General features: G+C 36.2%; 1 protein-coding gene across 1 annotated transcript; it reads left to right on the top strand.

Annotated features, from left to right (window-relative positions):
- Nucleotides 1-1,066: 1,066 nt before the first annotated feature.
- LOC141517752 (putative E3 ubiquitin-protein ligase TRIML1) lies at nucleotides 1,067-8,564 on the top strand. Its single transcript, XM_074229065.1, has 7 exons — nucleotides 1,067-1,152; nucleotides 2,257-2,683; nucleotides 2,946-3,041; nucleotides 3,251-3,481; nucleotides 5,849-5,871; nucleotides 6,028-6,125; nucleotides 7,370-8,564. The coding sequence occupies exons 2-7, from the start codon at nucleotides 2,267-2,269 to the stop codon at nucleotides 7,912-7,914; spliced, it is 1,410 nt and encodes a 469-aa protein (XP_074085166.1). The 5' UTR covers nucleotides 1,067-1,152; nucleotides 2,257-2,266; the 3' UTR covers nucleotides 7,915-8,564.
- Nucleotides 8,565-20,200: the final 11,636 nt, after the last annotated feature.

Genomic DNA, 20,200 nt, shown 5'->3' on the forward strand with positions numbered 1-20,200 from the left:
CTATTATCTTAACTCTAAATGTGAATTTTTCCAATTCTGAAGCAATTTCAATTTTTCTATATATCAATTATTTATGTGATTCCTTCATTTAGTCAATGGTCACAAGATTTCTAGATCTAGTGAAAGTAAGAAAGAAAATCAAATTCCCCCCCCCACAATTTTTACTTGAATATTTAATGATGATGTCTAATCCTCTATTTCTTCTATTAATAAACTTAGGATAAGTTTTGGGGGGTTTTGTTTTTATTTTGCATTTTTTCCTGGCTCTTGACTGAGAAAGTAAATTTTATCAATGACACCTACATTTTCCTGATTGTTACTCTAGTTTCTTTATAATAGCCTTTTTAGGGTAAGTATTTTTTTCCTTCTTTTTTCTAGCCATGATTAGTTTGAAAAAATAACAAGGCATTATTTCAGTTAGGCCAAGAAGACAAGAATTCAAAAAACATGATACACAGCATTCTAAAATTGGAACTAGAGGGAAAATAGTAAGATGAAAAGATAAAAATAACAGAAACTTTGGGATAATACGCAAGGATTGCGCAAATATGTTGAAAATGAAAAATTGTCACAAAGAGTGATATAAGGGGGCTAAATGGGAGGATTTAAGATTATGAAAAAGGGGGCATTTTTAAAAAAGGGTTGAAGTTTAAAATCAGTATCATCAAATGCATTGTGGATATGTGCCATTATAAATGAGGAGGCTGATGAACTGGGATACAGGGGTTTCTAAGTGGCCATCAAGATAAAAATATATTAAAATTCTGAAGTAGAACAGGTGAACTAGTTACTTGAAAATGGAATAAAAATCACCTGTTGATTAGTTTATTTCATCAAAAAGGATGAGTGACACATGGAGCAAGTCTGTAAAATAGTTTTCAGGATGATTTGTGAGGAGGAATAGGAGGAATATAGTGAGGGGAGCATAGGGGCAAACAGATTCCTTCTCCTGGTGTAATATGGGATCATGAGGAGAAAGCCCCACTAATACTTAATTTAGCAATCAGGAATAGAGAAGTTTCTGAATTTCGTCAGGGTTTTTTTTTCCTTTTCAGCCAAGTGGAAGACAGAATATAATATGAAGAGGTCTATGATGAATGGATTTTTTTTTTCACTGATTTGGGAAACATTTCCTTAGAATCTCTGATAGAAGTAAGTTCACTCTGATACTCTATTTCTATTGTGTCTGACTTCCTTCAAACCTGAGATTTCCAGTGAATTTGAATTTTTTCTTGGGCAGACTAACTTCCTGGGGTTCAGGATCTGCTCTGAAATACTAATTGTGGCAGTATTGATCTGTAGCTTTTGAAACAGTTGACAGTTGAGTTCCCTTCCACCCTGGTTTTCATGACAGTTGTTTGCTATTCTCTTTTTGGTTACTTCTTTTAAGATCGTTTTTAGCATTATGATCCATGCCTCACCTGCTCCAGGAGGATGTATTCTAAGGTTCTGTGTTAGTACTAGATCTCAAACTATTACAAAACAGTAATAAACAAAAATATTGGTTTAAAAATAGATCAAATTCAGCAACAGATTAGTACCAGTACAGACAGAGATCAGCAAACACAGTCAAATAGTGTTTGCTAAATCCCCAAACCCCAGCTCCTGCAGTAAGGATTCACTATTCAACAAATATTTGGAAAACTGGATACCAGTCTGGCAGAAAATAGGTTTATGCTGATGCCTCACAAGGTAAGTTTCAAATGGATTTGAGACCTAGATCTAAAAAAGTCACATCTTGAAACAGATTTGAGGAACAAGATTGGCATGAACTCCCAATTCTATGCATAGGACAAGAGTTCATGACCAAACAAAGGAATCAAGAGACTTCCAGAAGGGATAGTGGGCAATTTACATAAAATTGAAAATGCTTCTCACAAATAAAACCAATGCAACTAAAACTTGAGGAGGAAAAAACTTTGTGGCAAGTTTCTCTGAAAATAATCTAATGTCCAAAATATCTGAGCTCCTCTATAGTCAAAGGCTACAATCTTTTTTACTGTACTGAATCAGGCTCTATGGAAAACTGTATATGTAATGTCACATTTTTTTCTTAATGGGTTAACTTTTTCTCATTAACCAAAAAACTTTTAAAATCTGTTTTTAAAGAGAGATTCTCTGGAAAGGAGAAGGAGGAATATATTGGGAAACCTAGGTGATGGACATGATTTAAAATCAATAGAAATCTTTAACAGGGTAAAGAAGGGAGGTGATTCTAGAAGTAAAAGCACAACACTGTTTTTTTTTTCTCTCCAGGTCTAGGGACATGGCCGCTAAAGATCTGATTGCAAATCTTAGGTATGACCTCAGCTGTTCCATTTGCTTGGACTATTTCACTGAGCCAGTGGATATTCCTTGTGGCCACACCTTTTGTAAAGCATGTCTGCTCCGGAGCTGGGAGGAAGCTCCCACACAAGGGATTTGCCCGGAGTGTAAGGCCATCAATGAATCTAGAAGTTTTATTGAAAATCGGGAACTGGAAAAACTAACCCACACTGGCAAACGGATCAGACCTCATTTACTGCAGCTAGTACAAGGTCCAAGCATCTGTGTAGAGCATCAGAAGGCCCAGCGACTGTTCTGCGAGGATGACCAGAAACTTCTCTGTATGGAGTGTTTCGTCTCCAAGGAACACACAATTCACAAGGTCTTTCCTATATTAGAGGCTGCTGAGAGCTGCAGGGTAAGATTTTCCTACTCAGCATGAATCCCTGGGAAAATGTTAGTCCCTTCACTTGATTCTGTACCTCGCTATTGATGGTTCCTACACTATACTAATTGAACCTAATTGTTGGATACCTTAAAGGTGAAGGAACCTGTGGACTTCTGATTCATAACTGGATGTCCAATTTCCCAACTTCTGTAATGTTCTTATCTGAAAGATAAGATGCTGTGCTTCTAAAATGGGATTTCCTTGGGGTTCATTGTTCACATCTCTTTTGCAGAATAAATTTCAAGAGACCCTAGAGACTTTGAAGGAAAAAATTGAGGAGGCTGAAATTGTAATCAACGAGGATAAAAATAACATGGAACAGTGTATGGTCTGTGTTTTTCTCTCTATTTTGTCCTGGGAGCTTTCTGTCTTGTTCTGTGGAACTAAGGTCTGAAGATGAAACAAGAGGAAATGTTGAAGTTTATAGAGTGTAATTATTATGTGTGGATTTTCTTAGCTCAATATAAATACTAACAAGTAGAGAAAAGAAACACAGATATTCAGATCATTAACTTATCCTAATTTTTCTCCTGGCAGGTAAAGGCAGAGACTTTTAAACAGATGATTGTGTCTGAATACGCAAAAATATACCAGTTCTTGAGTGAGGGGGAAAAGACACATCTGGAATGTCTGGAAAATTGTAGGAGAGAGAACTGGGAGAAACTGGTGCATAGTGAAGGCCAAACATCCCAGTATATCCAACACCTAAGAAAGATGATTAGGGAGCTAGAGGATGACTTAGAGAAGCCAGCTTCAGAGATACTACGGGTAAGCATTTGAAACTAAACAAAACTAAGCAAAATGCCTTCCACAAAAAAAAAAAGCAAAAAAAGTGTTTTGGAAAGGATATGAGCAGAAGGGGTATGTTGCACCACCCCCAGGACATTGAATGGAATTCTTAAAACTTTTTAATTAGTTTGACCAGGCTTCTTTTTTTTAGTTCCCCCCACCCCATGCATTTTATTCTCTACCCCAACCCTTTTCTTTCTTCATGGTTTGGTCTCAGTGATAATTTACATTCACCAGAAACATCTGGAGCACTCTTTAAAAGTTTTTTGATGCCACAGTTCATAAAGAATATTGTTGTTATGATGATGATGATGTTGAAGAAGGCCAGGATAATAGGGAGATGATGCCTTGACAAGCATGTGAACTGCATTTGAGTGAGGAGGGTCCTGTGAACTGGATTTGAGTGAGGAGGGTCCTGTGCTAAGTCATCAGTCTCACTTTCTCCTCTGGAACCATTTGGGTCCAGTGGCCAGATATGAACCGGGATGATTGGAGATGCCCCTTGGTACAAGGCAAACAGGGTTAAGTGACTTACCCAAGGTCACACACCTAGGCAATCATTAAGTGTCTGAGATCACATTTGAACTCAGGTCATTCTGACTCCAGGGCTTGGGCTCTATCTACTACACTACCTAACTGCCCTTCTAATTTTTTTATTTTTTAAAAGAATTACACAAGAAACTATAAATCTCCGCATGGCCTTGCAAAAGCTAAAAAACAAAACTGTAAATCTATTGTATAAAACTCATTATTCTTTTAAAATATGTAATAGTCATAATTTATTTAAATTTATTTTCTTTCCTTTTTTTTCTCCCCTCTCTCCCTCTCTGCCTTAGAGCTGGCTACATGAGACACGTGTGTGTGTGTGTGTGTGTGTGTGATCATAATTAAGGTCTTTTGATTCCTGAAGTTATTCCAGTGTGTTAGGTTTTCCACTTTTGAGTCACCTGCCAATTTGATGAATATGCCATATTAACCATGGAAAAAAATATGAAATGTAATAAGCCTGTTATAGGTACCTCAGGTACCCCAATATAAACAATATTGTTACCAATCTATTAAATATGGTCTTTAAATTTATCCATGCAACCAGTTCTCTGTCTATCTGATAATGTCATTATATAATCCAAATAAGTTTTATCTAATAATGCTGAAAACTCAAGGAGAATGTGAACTCAGAAGAAACTAGAAGATTTTAGAATGTAAAAGTTGTTGGTTGGCCAAAGAGAATAGTTTCACTGGAGTGATGAGGCCAGGAGCTGAATAGAAAGGGCTTAAGGAGAGAGGAAATGAAGTTCAAACAATGAGGGTATGTAGGTATATGTAGGGTTTTGCTTATGGAAAAGTTGAGAGATTTAGAATTATATATTTTTTTCTTTAAATTTTTCTTTATTTTTTATTTCAAGGAATAAAACAAGCATTTCCGTAACAGTATAATAATAATAATGAAGAAATGATTGCTTATAAGTTGATAGGTTCAAGTGAAGTGTTACAAAAATGAGGAGACTTTGGACATATTGATAAGCAGAAGGAAATGATTAGGAAAGATTGAGAATTTGGGAGAGGAGATAATTTTTTTTAAGTCAAATTGCCTAAGGAGATAGGAAGGATTTGAATTGAAGGTACAAATAGAAGAATTGAGTCCCCCTAACACTCCCCCTCAGTCTCCTAGGCCTTACTGAGTTAAAAATTTGCTAAATTGTGGTCAACTCTATGTAACTGCTTCAATCCTCAAATAGGACTAGACATATTCTCTCAGTCCATTAGCATCCCCTCGGATCTCTCTGGCACTTATCTCCCATTCTGAGAAAAAAGCACTTCACTTTTGTTTTCTTTGCAAGGAAGAGGAGAGTGAGATTTGTATCACAATGGATCTTTTATTTTTCTGTCTTAGGAGAAGGCCAGTTGGATAAACTCCACCTAAAGAGGTATCAGAGTATGGATCTAAATGTCTTTTCTTCACCTTAAGTACTATAACCTTTGTATGGGGGTGTGTGTGTGTGTGTGTGTGTGTGTGTGTGTGTGTGTGTGTGTGTGTGTGTATCTGTCTGAGAGAGAGAGAGAGAGTGAGTATTTTCCAGGGAAAGAAGACTTTGGAGGCAGCTAGGTGGCGCAGTGGATAAAGCACCGGTCTTGGAGTCAGGAGTACCTGGGTTCAAATCCAGTCTCAGACACTTGATAATTACCTAGCTGTGTGGCCTTGGGCAAGTCACTTAACCCCATTTGCCTTGCAAAAACCTAAAAAAAAAAAGACTTTGAAGAGAGGCTTCTGTGATCTCTAAAAATGACACTACCTTAGGAACTGTCAAAGACTCAGGCTAAACTAGTTTCTTTTTCTCCCCTCAGGATGCAAGAAGTACTTTGGAAAGGTAAGCTTACATTACACAAATTCAGAAATACAGTATTTATGATGATATGGTCTGGAAGTAAAATTTATCTCTGATAAACATCTGTGATTAGGTTAATGCTCAATATCTAATAAGGCCTATCCAGAAGGAAGGCTAACAAGTTTTCCTTTTTTGTAGGAGCAAGGCCCTGCTACTTCAGTGTCCAAAGCCTGCTTCCCAAGCATGGCCTCGATGTCAAATCTTTGGGATGAGAGATATGTTGATGACCTTCTATAGTAAGACTCCCTTGCTTTCTCAGACCCAATATCAGGCCCCAACAGTGGGGTTTGGTATTTGTTACCCTCTTGTCCCCTTGATAAAAGTGTCATACAAATGGAATTTTTTTTCTTGTCAATGTCTTCCTCAAAAGCACTTACAAGATAAATAATATTACTTTTTTCTAATATTTGTATAACTTCAGACTTTAAAAAAAAAGTTTAGTCCAAATAATGGCCACACCAATAATGAATTAATGTGTCTGTGCTCCACCATCCCTGCTAATGTTGAATTCTCACATTATGTAAATATGATGGGCATAATGAGCAACTATGACAAAGTAATCATGGCTTTGGCTAGTGTTCATAGAGATCACCCCTTAAACTAATCAAAGTGATTATTGTGGTACCCCTAAGGGAGGAAAATGTGCTAGACTGGTGAGTCAGTGCATGTTGGGGTGGAGGAAGCCCCTAGAAAGTTACCTTTTCTAGTGACTCAGTTACATACATGGTTGGATTTTATCTCCCCAAGGTCTTTCTTCCTTTCTTATTTCAGAAGAAAGGTATTACTATTTGATCTCCTGATAATATACTTTTTGCAACATAATTTTTTCATCTCAATTTGGATAGTATGGCATATTTGAAAAAGATTTCCTCTATTAGATTATAAAGCTCCATGAGTACCAGGGCCTCTCTATCAAACATTCAGTTTCGGAGAAAACTATTTCTACCAAGACTCAATGTATATCTGAGATCAGATATTTACACCTGTATTTTTTTAAATGCAACTCATTCCTTTGGAAAATCTTTCAAAGAAGCATGTTGCTTGCAAAGAAAAGGTACCTAATAATGGTTACTGAATCATGAATGAATGAATTAACTAATTAATTAATACACAGTTGAAGGAATATGTAATGAAAATTTTTAAATAATGACTGAAATTATATAAGATCTTCCCCTTGTTTTAAACATTTCTATTTTCTGATGTTGATGAAATCATAATGATGATATTATGTGTAGATAGAGTGTGCTTTTTTTCAGAGTGTGCTTTTTAAGTAGACAATGAATTATGAAAGAAATAGTAAATCAATACATGAATAAGTGAATGAAAGAAGGAACTGCTCAGAGAATGTTGAAAATTTCCAAATAATGACTGATAGTACACCCAGTTAGTCCAAACATGATAAGGAATTACATGATTTCTTGAATATTCCACTCTTTAATGTTGACTTCTGAAGTCTAGAATAAAATGCTTCTTCTTTCAGGAGATATAACTCTGGACCCTGAAACAGCCCATTCCTCTCTCCTCCTGTCTGAGGATCTCAAAAGCGTGTCAATTGGAAGTATCCAACAAGATGTTCCTAACAACCCAGAGAGATTTGACTGTATTGCTGCTGTTTTGGGTGCTCAGAAATTCACCTGTGGAAGACATTACTGGGAAGTGGAAATGGGTGACAAGACTGAATGGTCAGTAGGGCTCTGCAGAGAATCCATCGAAAGGAAGGGCCAGTTTTTGCCTGCAGAAGTGTTCTCTCTTACAGGTTTCAAAATGGGAGATGATTTCATTCTCTGGATTCATGACCTAATGGAAGCCTTTTTAATACCTGAACCTTTGTATAATCTAGGCATTTTCCTTGATTATGAACATGGACATATAGCATTTTACAATGTAAATAGTGGCTCCCTTATCTATAGTCTTTTAAATTTTGATTTTCAAGAGCCTCTCCAGCCTTTCTTTTCTCCTTGCTTGCCAAACAAACATAGCATCATTAGACCACTCATCATCTGTACTATACCTGCTCATTCTTGAGGAAGCTGGTACCCCTTAGTGAGGTCTTAAATATAAGCTGTTTAAGATGAAAATCATTACTAAATTTGAAGTCAGTGATGAGAAGTTGAATTGATTTCCATTAATTGCATCCAATGTTAAATAGGTCAAATAATTCATTTTAATTAGGTCATAAAATTTTTTTTAAAAAGCATTAAAAATCCTGTTTCATTTCTACACTGACATTTCATTGCTCCACTGCAAGTCACTCCAATTAGCAAATAAAACCATCCACTAAAAATGATCAGCTTTTATTTCATCATTCCTCAAGTAATGGGCCAACATAACAATGTAATAGAATATATCGAAAACTGTGCCTACAAGAGTGCTGCATTTGAGTAGAACAAATGATTGCACCATTACAGCTTAAAATCATGATGAGATTTTAAAATTTAGTTTTAAATCTTGGATGAAAAACAAAATGTCTCAGAGAAAAATCATGGATCCAGGATGAATTTTTCTCTAAGCAATGAAGTCATTCATACATATACAATTTGAATCAGGACTCTTACATCATGAAGTCCTGGATTCTTCATTTTGTGGAAAACTTTCCCTTCTAGGAAATTGGCCATATCTATATATGTATGATACGATGGACCTAACATGTGAATCTGTTACTTTTATTTGTTAATATCTGAATGCTATTGAATAAAAGCTTCATTTAATAAAAGGATATTTTATTACTTTTTGTGTTAGTGTTTTTCCCTATACTCTAACAGAAGCAACTTGAAGCCTCCAACAAATCTATATCTTTTGTTATTTCACTTCCTTCTTACCTTTTGTTTCTCTTGTGGCCTTATTGCTTGGTTCTGTGTGTCCATTCTCTTAAAAAAGGGCAGTCCTAAATCATTTCAGAAATTGTGGAGGAAGAGGGGTCAAAGGATTTCCTAAAGTACTGCCAAAACCAAATCCAGTCTATAAGAAGCCTTCCCTCTTCCTCAATGTGGAAATGAACCAAAGAGAAATTATTACCACATAGCATAGGAAAGACATGCCTAATTTTGATGTATCTCAAGAAATATTTGGGAGGCTTGAGAGTAGAAGTTTGTGTGTGTGAGAAAGAAAGAGCCAAGAGTAAAGGAAAAAACAAAATGGCTGGTGGGGTGAGAGAAAACATTAGATCTTCTTTGGGGTGAACTCACTTGTCTACAATGGTGATAAAGTTAATAGTAAAATTATAAATGTTTGACTCAGACTGTGAGGAAAGGGGCCCTGATGAAAAAAGTACTAACAAGCTTATTTTTGCAAACTGATCTCAGCATGGGAAACTTCCTTATTTAGATAAAGCACATTCTTGCTCCTTATCTAGGACACCTGGTGGACACTTCTTGAATCCTCCCTCCATCCTGGGAACTCTATTCTGACAGAAATTTCCATAGCGTATGACTATCTGGCTGAGGTCCAAAATTTTCCTATAAAAAAGCTATTCCTTCCCATGGTCAGTCAACTAACTTTTGGCCCAAGCTGTTTGAGTCACTGTTTTTTTTTGGTTGGGTTTGGGGTTTTTTTTTTTTGGTGTCGATTAAAAAATTTTGGTAAGAGATTCCTGACTGTTGAGTTCTCTCACAACACCTCTAATGAGGTTCTTTGGGTCTCTTTGGGTCTTCCTTAACAATGGCATACTTTGTTCTGATTCCTTCATCTTATACACATGGGATTTGAGACCCCCAAGGATGCACCTGCTCTATGTGTCTCTGGTTGGAGGGCTCTGGCTCATTTGCCCTCCTTAGTCAATAGTTTTGACCCTAGGTAATATTTTTCCTTTGTTTTCAAAGACCACAACATCAGGGAGGTGATGCCATGACAAGCGCATAAATTGGATTTGAGTGGGGGGAGGGCTGTGCTAAGTCACTAGGCTCACTTTCTCCTCCAGAGCCATTTGGATCCAGTGGCCTGCTATGAATCAGGGGACTGAAGATGGCCCTGGATACTGGATATTAGACAATCAAGGTGAAGTGACTTGCCCAAGGGCACACAGCTAGTAAGAGTCAAGTGTCTGAGGTGGATTCAAACTCCCATCTCCTGACTCCAAGGCCAGTGCTCTATCCACTGTGCCTAATCACCACTACTATGAAGACCCTGGAAAATCACAAATGGCACATCTTTTTTTATAAACTAATTCAACTCAAACATTACTTTCTTTCCAACAATGCTATTTTTCTTAATGCTGTACATCTTGGTTTCCAAATCATGACCCTAAAAGTTTTCAAAATGGGTTTCCTTTTACTTCATTAAATTTCTCCTTTGCAAATCATACATTTCTCTCAGATTTTTAGAAAAAAAATTTAATTTTTCCCAAAGATGAAATTTCAAGGTTTTCAAGTTAATTTTTCATTGTGCTTAATAAAATGCTTCCCTTTTGGGTTCATACTTCAGAAATGAAATATATGGATTATTTTACTTCAGTTTTAGGTGATTTTGCTTCAAGTTCACTGTGGCCTTGGGCAAGTCACTTACCTACATTGTCTTGCAAAAAAAGACCAAAAACAGTCTTTAAAAAGCCAGGCTCAGTGGATAGAGCACAGGCCCTGTAGTCAGGATTATCTGAGTTCAAATCCCACCTCAGACACTTAATAATTACCTAGCTGTGTGGCCTTGGGCAAGCCACTTAACTCCAAATCTTGGCAGTTGGCAAAGTTGGATAGAGCACTGACCCTGGAGGGTCTGGGTCCAAATCTGACCTTAGACACTTAATTATCTAGCTGTGTGACACTGGGCAAGTCACAACTCCACTGCCTTGACAAAAGAAAAAAGCTTACTCAACCTGAATGGGAGTGCCTTTCCTTAAGAAAAAAAATGATTATTTCCTTAACAAAATCTTGACTATCTGTGCCAAATATCATGTATGATACTTGATTATGACTGATTTACCCTTAATTTGATGTCACATATACTAAAGAATGCTTCAGAAATACTAAGTAGATTTATTCTTCTCATAAACCATACAAACAATACAAACAATACAAAAAGTCCAACCTATGACTATCTGATCCTTTCCCACATTTCACTGCTTCACTTCAGCATAGATTCTAAGATAAATATTTCCAGTTACAACTCTCTCTTGAAATCCTGCCTCATATTTTTATTGAAATTACATTTTATTTTTCCTTATATGCAATGGTAGTTTTCAACATTCATCCATTTGCAAATTTAAGAGTTCCACATTTTTCCACCACCCTTCCTTTCCTCCCTGCTCCTTATGGCAGCAAATGATATAGTAAAAGTTGGACATATACATTTGTGCTGCCCAAAATTCTTTTTTTTTTTTAGGTTTTTGCAAGGTAAATGGGGTTAAGTGGCTTGCCCAAGGCCACACAGCTAGATAATTATTAAGTGTCTGAGACAGGATTTGAACCCAGGTACTCCTGACTCCAGGGCCGATGCTTTATCCAATATGCCACCTAGCTGCCCCTGCCCCAAATTCTTAACTGCCTTTTCCAAAGATTTCTCAGAAGCAATATATCTTTTTCCCACTTCAGTTTGTCCACCTTCCTTTGCTAGTTCTGTTTCAGGTCTCCGTCTAAAATGGGGACTGTAAAATTTATATAAACAGCCTCCAAGGATGGCAAAGGACTTTTGAAGGATGTTAGTGGAAACGAAATCAATGAGGTGTGAAGCTTTCATTAGTTTCAATCCAGGAGCTGAATGAAGCTCTCCAATCAGATTCCAAAGTTGAGCCCAGATCATTATGATATGAACCAGGTTAGTTAGCACATCCTCTGTGTGATTCCAGAGTGTTGAGAAGGAGTGAGGAGGAGACAATGGATATATAAACAAAACAGTCTGAGGGGTTCAGCACCAGGGAACTTAGATCTGGAGCTAGAGACTGAAGGAAAGGCAAATTCCACATAAGGACTGGATTTTTTGCATCTTCTTTGTTAATGGTCATATCTGCTCATCAAGGACAAACACATTGGGATACTAGAAGTTTATAGCTCATAGTCTTTGATGTTAAATGCCTATTAAATGTTTGTTTAATATAGATGAGAGGGGTTTTTTTTTTTGCTTTCTTAAGATATAAAATTATTTAGGAAATATTCAGTTTTTTAAAAATAGTCATGAACCAGTGGGATCATGGTTTTGTTTTCTTATTTTAATTTCATTGACGGTTTTTTTTCATTTAACTGTTAAAAGGGAAAGTAGAAAGGTTCAAGTTGAGTTTTGAGGTTAAAGAAGAATTAAGAGCAGATTTTCTGACAAATACAAAACTAAGAAAGGGAACTCAAGACTAAATATTCCACTATTTCAGAAATTACATTTAATTGAACAGTCCAATTCTAATTTTAGAGAAAGTTATTATATATTATTATTATGTGCTATTACAGTAGGATTCTGAGATGATTACTATTTTGAGTTGTTTGAAAGGATGGATAGAAACTGAGTATATGTATAAAGAGGAAAGGATTCTGAATAATGCTTTTCAATGGAATGCATCAAGATTTCAATTGCAACTTGATGCTAGACATTCATTTTCCTCACCATGGACTTATGTCAAGGCAGCTCTGTTTATTGAAATGATGTGTAGGAATACATTATTTTCCCCAAGATTTGGCTACCAGCATCAAACTCTAAGACTGGGTTCACATAGGCACTTTATACCCAGAGAGATAATCTTTGTGTTAGTGGCACAAGGGCTGTCCACCAGTTCAGGTTGCTTCATTTCAGACTGTCCCACACACATGTGTTGAAGATCCAGAGCTACAGAATTGGAGACAATAGTTTAAAATAAAGGTATAATGTTTTCCTAACAGGGCAGATAATTTCTCCATTGCAATTATTGATCATTGGAGAAAATGTGAAAGTAAGTTGCTTATACTGTAATTAATGTTCTTGATATCTAAGGTTATGAAACTGAAAATGTCCAGAGGACTGAGGGAAGTGAATTAACTCAAGGAGGAAAATATTAAGCACCTTTCCCTCAATTGTTTCAGGGGATTCATTTGTTTTGTGTCTTTCTCCTTAGGAACATGGTTGGGGCTCATTTAGCTGAAAACTTTAAGGAAGAACTGACTTGTGCTGTGTGTGAGAACTACTTCAGATACCCAGTGACTTTAGGTTGTGGCTACAGTTTTTACCTCTCCTGCCTCCTTAACATCTGTAAATACATTGACAGACCTTGCCCTTATCCTCTGTGCAGAAGAACCTTCCTTCTAAGTGACTTGGAGTCCAACCATTGCCTAGGAAAACTGGCCAGCATAAGAAGGAAACTGAGACCCTATTTACTACAATTTGAGGAGGAAAAGAATACATGTGAGAAATACCAGGAGAAGAAAAAAGCTATTTTGTGAAAAGGACAGATCCTTTCTCTGTGAATATTGTTTTCAACCCCAAGAGCACATTAGGCACATGATGCACACTGTAAAACAAGCTTCAGAGGATTCTAGAGTAAGTGTTTCTAGTTTAAAAAGCTATCCAGGTTACATTCCCTCTCCCAAATGTTGGATCCCCACTGGTTGATCTTCTGAACCAATCACTTTTTTCAGAAACAGTTTAAGAAGTAAGGGAGTCCCATGCTTGACCTCTTAGTTCCCAGGTTACAGGGACCCGAGATCAGAGGTTCCCTGCTCTGATCTGGTGGGACTTTGCTGATCTAACTCAGGGAAGAGTACCATAGGTAAAATAATGGTTGGTATTTCCTTAAGACAAGCTCCAAAAGAATTTGGGTCTTCTCTGGAAAGAAGTAGAGAGAGTACAAAACATGCTGACAGAAGAGAGAGAAAGAGAAGATGTTTAAGGTGAGTATCCTGCTTTCAGAGAGGGGAACCAATATTCAGGATAGCTTGAGGCTCTAAAAACTTCAACACATCCCACATTCCTACAGAGGATGTGACACTGGATCCCAAAAATGTCCCTCCATATTTCATACTATCTGATGACTGGAGGACTGTTTTTCATGGAAATAACAAGCAGAGTATATTTTGGAGTCTCAAGGGTCCTATCAGGCAGTAGATATTGGTGCCAGTGTCATCCTCTTTGAAGATTTCAGCATTTTAAGTGTAAAAATTTGTTTAGAAGGATTAGACCTTGTGATTTTATTAGCATTTGAACTTTTGGATCAGGCTCCTCCCTATAGCAATATAAGTCAGCAACTTCTCTGAAACCTAGTCTTAGATTGTCACCTGGAACCAAAATTTGTTAAAGGGGTGTGTAGAAGGTCACCAGGACAGATCTTGAAAACAATTCTTAAATCTGAGACCAATACCTCAAATTAGCCCTCACATTAGATATTTACACACAAGAAAAATTTCCCAAGGAAAAAGGAGGAAAGGGCTTTGAAACATTGATTTGTCGATCTTTATACTTTATTGACTAAGTTATTTACCTTGAAGAAAAATGTCCAGGTTTGGTGGGAGAGTGTGGCAGCTGAATATAAAAGATTCCATGAATTGCTGAAGAAAGAAGAGATGCTTCATCTTAATGAAGAGGATTTGTTCAATGTAAGGAAAGAACAATGAGACCAGAAGCTTATGCCAATGCTGAAGATAAATGAATCTATCATCTTTATAGGTGTGAATCCCTCTTGGGTCAAAGACCAGAGACCTTCAAGGATTTGGTGATCATGCTTCAAAACACTATGATGTGGAAAGTGCTGAAATACTTCAAAGGTAAGAATCAGAACTGGAGTCATTAAATCTACATTTAAAAGTGGCCATTTACTTCCTTAATTTTTTGGTTAATGGTAGATGTTTGGATTGGTAACCAGGAAATTGTGAGGTTTCTCTTAATCTAGAACTACCTAGAGGCAGCAAAAGGAGCATGAAGAGTATTTCTTTGTCCCAATATAGGAATTTTTTTTTCCTGCAAAATTTACTCTTCTGGACTTGGAAATATTTCTTTGGGGCTTGCAACTGATAAAGTGAGTGAAGAATCTGGCCTTCGGTTGACAATAATACATATATTTGTCAAATGCAGACTGAAAGACAATTTAAAATAGCTTAATTTTTCACTGAAATAACTCGTCTTTGGGATAGGATACTTTTCTTCTCTGGTTTCACATGGATAGAGAAGACACCAAATTTCTTTTTTTCCTTGGTAATGGTTTTTCTTTAACAGCTGACTATTCTTGTATACTTAAATTCAACTCTACTTCAAGAGAAGTATCTAAAATAATTTTCTTTTTCTAATCTCCTTTCCAGGGGATGTAACACTGGAACCCAAAAATGTCCCTCCATATTTCATACTATCTGATCAGTGGAGGACTGTTTTTCATGGAAGTAACCAACAAAATATACATTTTTCCAACCAATATGAAAATAATTTTATTTTGAGGGCTCAAGTTTTCTCATCTTGTATCCACTATTGGGAAGTTGAAGTGGGAAACTGTAGGCAATGGGCAGTTGGTGTAGGCCAGAAGTCATTGTGGAGAGGTGAAGGCTTCTTTTTACATTTTGATGAAATACTCCTTCTTTCATGTCTTAGGAAAGGAGATAGGCACACTATCAAGACCACACAAGTTCAATTCCCTATTCACAGAGTTGGAATTTTGCTAGACTGTGAGGAAGGGTCTATCTCATTTTATCATACCTTGGAGAGATGCCTCATATATCATTTCCCTAAATTCCCCTTCTCTGGGTCAGTTCAACCTCTCTTTTCTCCTTGCCTTCCAATGGGGAATAAAATGGAAATCCAATGACTATTAAGCCTTGACGTATTTCTCATGTTAAGGCACTATATATTGTGTCTGAAGAAGAAGACACAGTTCCAGAATTAATATATGTCCAACTAACTCTCAATACTATTCACAATTTGTTATCTCAAAGCATTTATGGTGAGTGATTAATAGGGAAACATTAGATTTCTGTTATTTGGCACCCATACTGATTTTTTGGAGCCTGACAACTATCCTATTAATTAACCATTCAGTAAACTCTCAATTGGGCTTATTTCAAATCCAGTATTATAACAAATTTAGCCTACTCTGTCATTTTTTAGATACTTTACTTAAGAAAATTACATATCCTTATTAAGGACTCAGATTGTAATCATTTTTATTGTTTTTATAATATAGAAATGGGTAGAATTGGGGAATAATTCCCCTCAACCTTAACTCAACATGATAATTTTAAGATTAAAAAAAGAGAGAACATAGCAAAAATTTTGTGTAAGGGTAGAATTTCATTTAACTATGATTTCAAATAATTGTTATTTGTACAGAAATTCTCCAAAAATGAGCTGGTTACCTTTAATAAAGATGTGTATTCATCACTTTGAATGTAATTAAATGTTGAAAGTTTAAAAGAAATTATTTTTATTCCAATTTGTGTTTACAAGGAGCTGCATGATAATTATGACAAGCATATAGTTGAATGGAGGTAGAAAAGTGAAATGATCAAGAACAAACTGGAGAAATGAAATCCCTTTAAGGAATGAATGGATCCAAGAATAAATCACTGGAGCCATAATATATGTTACTGAGAGGGATAAGAATGAAATAAAATGAAAATTTACATCACAGAATACACATTAAATAATTTGGCATGAAATAAAAATTTTCTAGGATGTATATAAACTAATAATCCTAAAATACAAATAAGACATTTTTAAAATCATACTTTGTTTTTAAAATTTGTAAATATAAAGACTGTTTAATTGATTTTTAAAAATATATTCATATGTGTAGGAATTCAATGAGCAGAAAGACAAACCTTCCATTCTCTTATGAGATTTATTTATTTCTGCTTAGAATTTATTAGAATGAAGAAACTTGAAATCTAATAATCATCCCCTCTTACATAGAGAATTATGCAATTTTCCCTGTTCAAATGGCAGAGATTTTTCTCAACTATGGTGAAAGGATTTTACCTAAAAAGCACTAGCTATACTTTTGTATAACTCTTTTCTCTGCTCCTGAGCTTTTTTTCCCCAGGGCCTGCAGCACCTTCTCCTTCTAGGTCCCTTGCTGCTTCTTATGTTTTAAGTGTACTGTTCAGAGATTGGAGAGATTAAAACTAATTGAAGGATCAGACAAGTCTCCATGAAGGAGTAGAGAATCTAAACCTTACAGTAGGAAAAGGGATTTGGCTTAGTAATGTAGTATTGGACTCCCTGACCTTGGAAAAATCTAGAGTACAAATGAATCAATGATAAAGGAAGATTAGGTAATAGTATGCCAAAGGAAGGGCTGTAGCTAGTGTTTGGGTTTGACAAATGTAGAGAATACATATAAGACAAGAAAGCAGGGAACTGTGAAGGACTAGATAGGATGGTTGCCTTAAATGTCTTTGCCTTGCCAACCCTCTTTAGTCAGGTTTGCTCTAAAACATGGGGTTAAGGATTACAATGCTCTTTGACTGCCTATGGTCTACACCATTACCAGTCCCTCAGTCTCTTTTAGTTAATTTGAAACATGAGATATGAATGGGAATAAAGAGTACCAAATGGAAATTATCTGTTGGAAACCAACTTCCCAAATTAGAGGGCCAAAAGAACTCAAAAATCTCTTCAGTCACTGAAGGCTAGCATGAGGAAATACAGTAGCTAAGAACAATATTAGCTCAGTGCCAAAAAAATTAAAGAATAAAATAGCAGATGGTGATGAACAGTATTCCTTTTTGGTGCAATTTTTCCAATTACATGTAAAGACATTATTTAAAATTAATTTTTAATAAGATCTTGAGTTCTAAATTTTTCTCCCTTCCTCCCCCTCTCTCCTCTCTGAGACAGTAAGCAATTTGATATAGCTTATATATGTACAATCATATAAAATATATTTCCATGCTAGTCATGTTGTGAAAGAAAAAACAGAAAAAAACAATTATGAAAAATAAAGAAAACTTAAATAGTATGCTTTGATCTACATTCAGTCTGTATCAGTTCTTTCTCTGAATGTGCATAGCACTTTCCATTGCGAGTATTTTGGAAATATTTTGGATCATTACATTGTTGAAAAGAGTTACATCAATTATGGTTGATCATTGCTATTACTGTGTACAGTTGAACAGTACATCTTAAAGCAATAAAAAATAATTATGGAGAGAAAATAAATATGTTGCCAGATTGGATGAAACCCAAAGAAACCAACTCAACTCAAATTCATTTATAGATAAAGTAGAAGGATATCACATGAATAAAGAATGGAGCAAGTCTTTCATCATTTATTCAATGACTTCTTCTTAAAATTAGTCATATTGGAAGAGCCATATCTGTACTCAACACTTCAGGATTTTATGGATATAGTATTTAAGACATAGATATAAGATTTAAGAAAATGAGGTTGGGAAAGGTAATTAGATCTAAGTACCCAATGGCAAAATTCATAATGGAGACAGAAAATTTTTTAAAGTAGTCAGGGAAAGTTTCAGAGAAAGGAAGATACCCAAAATTTGGGGGCAAAATTATTAGTCCATAAGTTAGTATTGATAATCATCATAATATTCATATTATATAGAGTCCTTACTTCAAAGTGAAGGAGAGCTAGATTTCAATCTTGGATCTATGAGCTTGGACAAGTCATTTAATCCTTCTGTGCTTTACACAACTCCCTCAAACTATAAGCTGCAGAATAGGTACTTATTATATTTCTTTGGGAACCAGAATGTCCACACCTGAACCTCCTCTCTGTAAATGAAATAAAAGTTATTCCCAAGTCTAGTTGGAATTCAAAAATGCCACAGGTCTGGAGTATATATGGTTTTTAATATCTTATCTATGTGGAAGGAGTATCCATTTCTACTCCTAACTTTTCTTCATCAGACTTCCATGAGACTGCTTTCCAAGCTCTGTTTCTCTCTGTGTGTATCTCTCTGTCTGTCTCTGCCTGCCTGGCTCTCTCTCTTTCTGTGTGTCTCTCTGTCTTTCTCTCTCCATTCTTTCTCCAACCTTTCCTCTTCTTCCTTAATTCGTTCCTTATATTTTCCTATATCATAAAAATGTAGATTCAAAACCAATTAAACATTACTTTTAGTAACTAGTGGGATAGAAATATTGATTTGCCTTGTACTTCTGAGTGCTAGCAATCCAACTTAGATTGTGTATGACATTGTTACATGTTTGTATGTAATATCTATGGAAACATTAGTTCATATATCCTGTTAGACAATACGGACATCATCACTCATTGTCTTGACCATGTCTTGTCACTAGACTGTGATGACTCTGCAAGAGTGAGGCTGATGACTTCATGAAACTCTGCCTCATTTAAATCCAATTTGTGCAGGAATCAAAAGATATCACCCATACCATTTTTGCCTATCTCAAAGTCCTGTATTGACAGGCAAGTGATAAAGCAGCAGGTTTGGATACACAGGAAGCCCTAGTCACAACCCTATGCACAGGCAACCGAGGTCTTAGAATCTTCTCCTTACTGGAAGCAGCAGTGGGATTCAGTAGCCCCCTAGATGTCTGAGTAGTTGTTTGAGGACTGCACTGCTCACCTCTTGGTGAGGGGAAGAGGCTAGAAAAGATGCCCTAAAAATTTGTTTACCCAATCTTGGTATGATTACCAAAACTTCTGCAAAGATGATTCCACTTATCATTGGTACATGGAATGTGCATATACTCATAGACAACAAAATCCTATAGATCTAAAAAGATGAATAGCTTTTGTTGTGAGACAACTCAGCAGGTATTGCATCTAAATAGCAGTTCTGAGTAAAACAAGGTTGTCAAGTAGGAACTAGATAACTGCAGTGAGGGAAAGCTCTGTGAAGCTGGTGTAAGTTTTGCAATCAAAACTAATCTAGTCAACAAACTTTTGTGCCTTCTAAATGGAGTGAATGGCAAGCTGATGACAATGCCATTGTTACTTGCAGGAAAATGTCATGCCACCACCATCATCAGTGCCTATGTTCTTATCATGTTGAATCCTGATGACATCAAAGAAAAATTTTATGAAGATCTAGAAACCCTTATCATCAATGTGCCAAAAAAGGAGAAGCTTATAATCCTGAGTGGCTAAGGCTAGAATAGGCTCAGACTTACCAGACATGGCTGGGAATCCATGGGGGGAATGGATTGGAAATAGCAACAACTCTACTACTGAAGATTTGAGCATCTCATGGCTTCTTCACCAACATTGTTTTCCTTTTACATAAATGCAATAAAGCTTCATGGATGCACTCTTGCAGCAAACATTGACATATAATAGACTAGGTTTGCAAGAAGAAGAGACAGACAGAATGTGAGTGTGTCAAAGGTAATGTGTGATGCGACGTGCTGGAATAATCATAAACTTATCCTCTCCAAGTTAAATATTGGCATTCAAAAGAAGTGGTGGGGTCCCAAGACAAAATGACTATCAGGAGAATTAAAGTCAATAGATTAGAGTACT

The sequence above is a fragment of the Macrotis lagotis genome, chromosome 3, assembly GCF_037893015.1.
Source record: "Macrotis lagotis isolate mMagLag1 chromosome 3, bilby.v1.9.chrom.fasta, whole genome shotgun sequence".
Taxonomy (NCBI): Eukaryota; Metazoa; Chordata; class Mammalia; order Peramelemorphia; family Peramelidae; genus Macrotis; species Macrotis lagotis.

What these genes read in the sequence shown, in the direction of transcription:
- LOC141517752 (XM_074229065.1), top strand. Translation starts at nt 2,267, where the DNA reads ATGGCCGCTAAAGATCTGATTGCAAATCTTAGGTATGACCTCAGCTGT. An exon ending in GCAAGAAGTACTTTGGAAAG is followed by an intron (nt 5,872 to 6,027) that starts GTAAGCTTACAT and finishes CCTTTTTTGTAG; the next exon opens with GAGCAAGGCCCTGCTACTTC. An exon ending in TATGTTGATGACCTTCTATA is followed by an intron (nt 6,126 to 7,369) that starts GTAAGACTCCCT and finishes TTCTTCTTTCAG; the next exon opens with GAGATATAACTCTGGACCCT.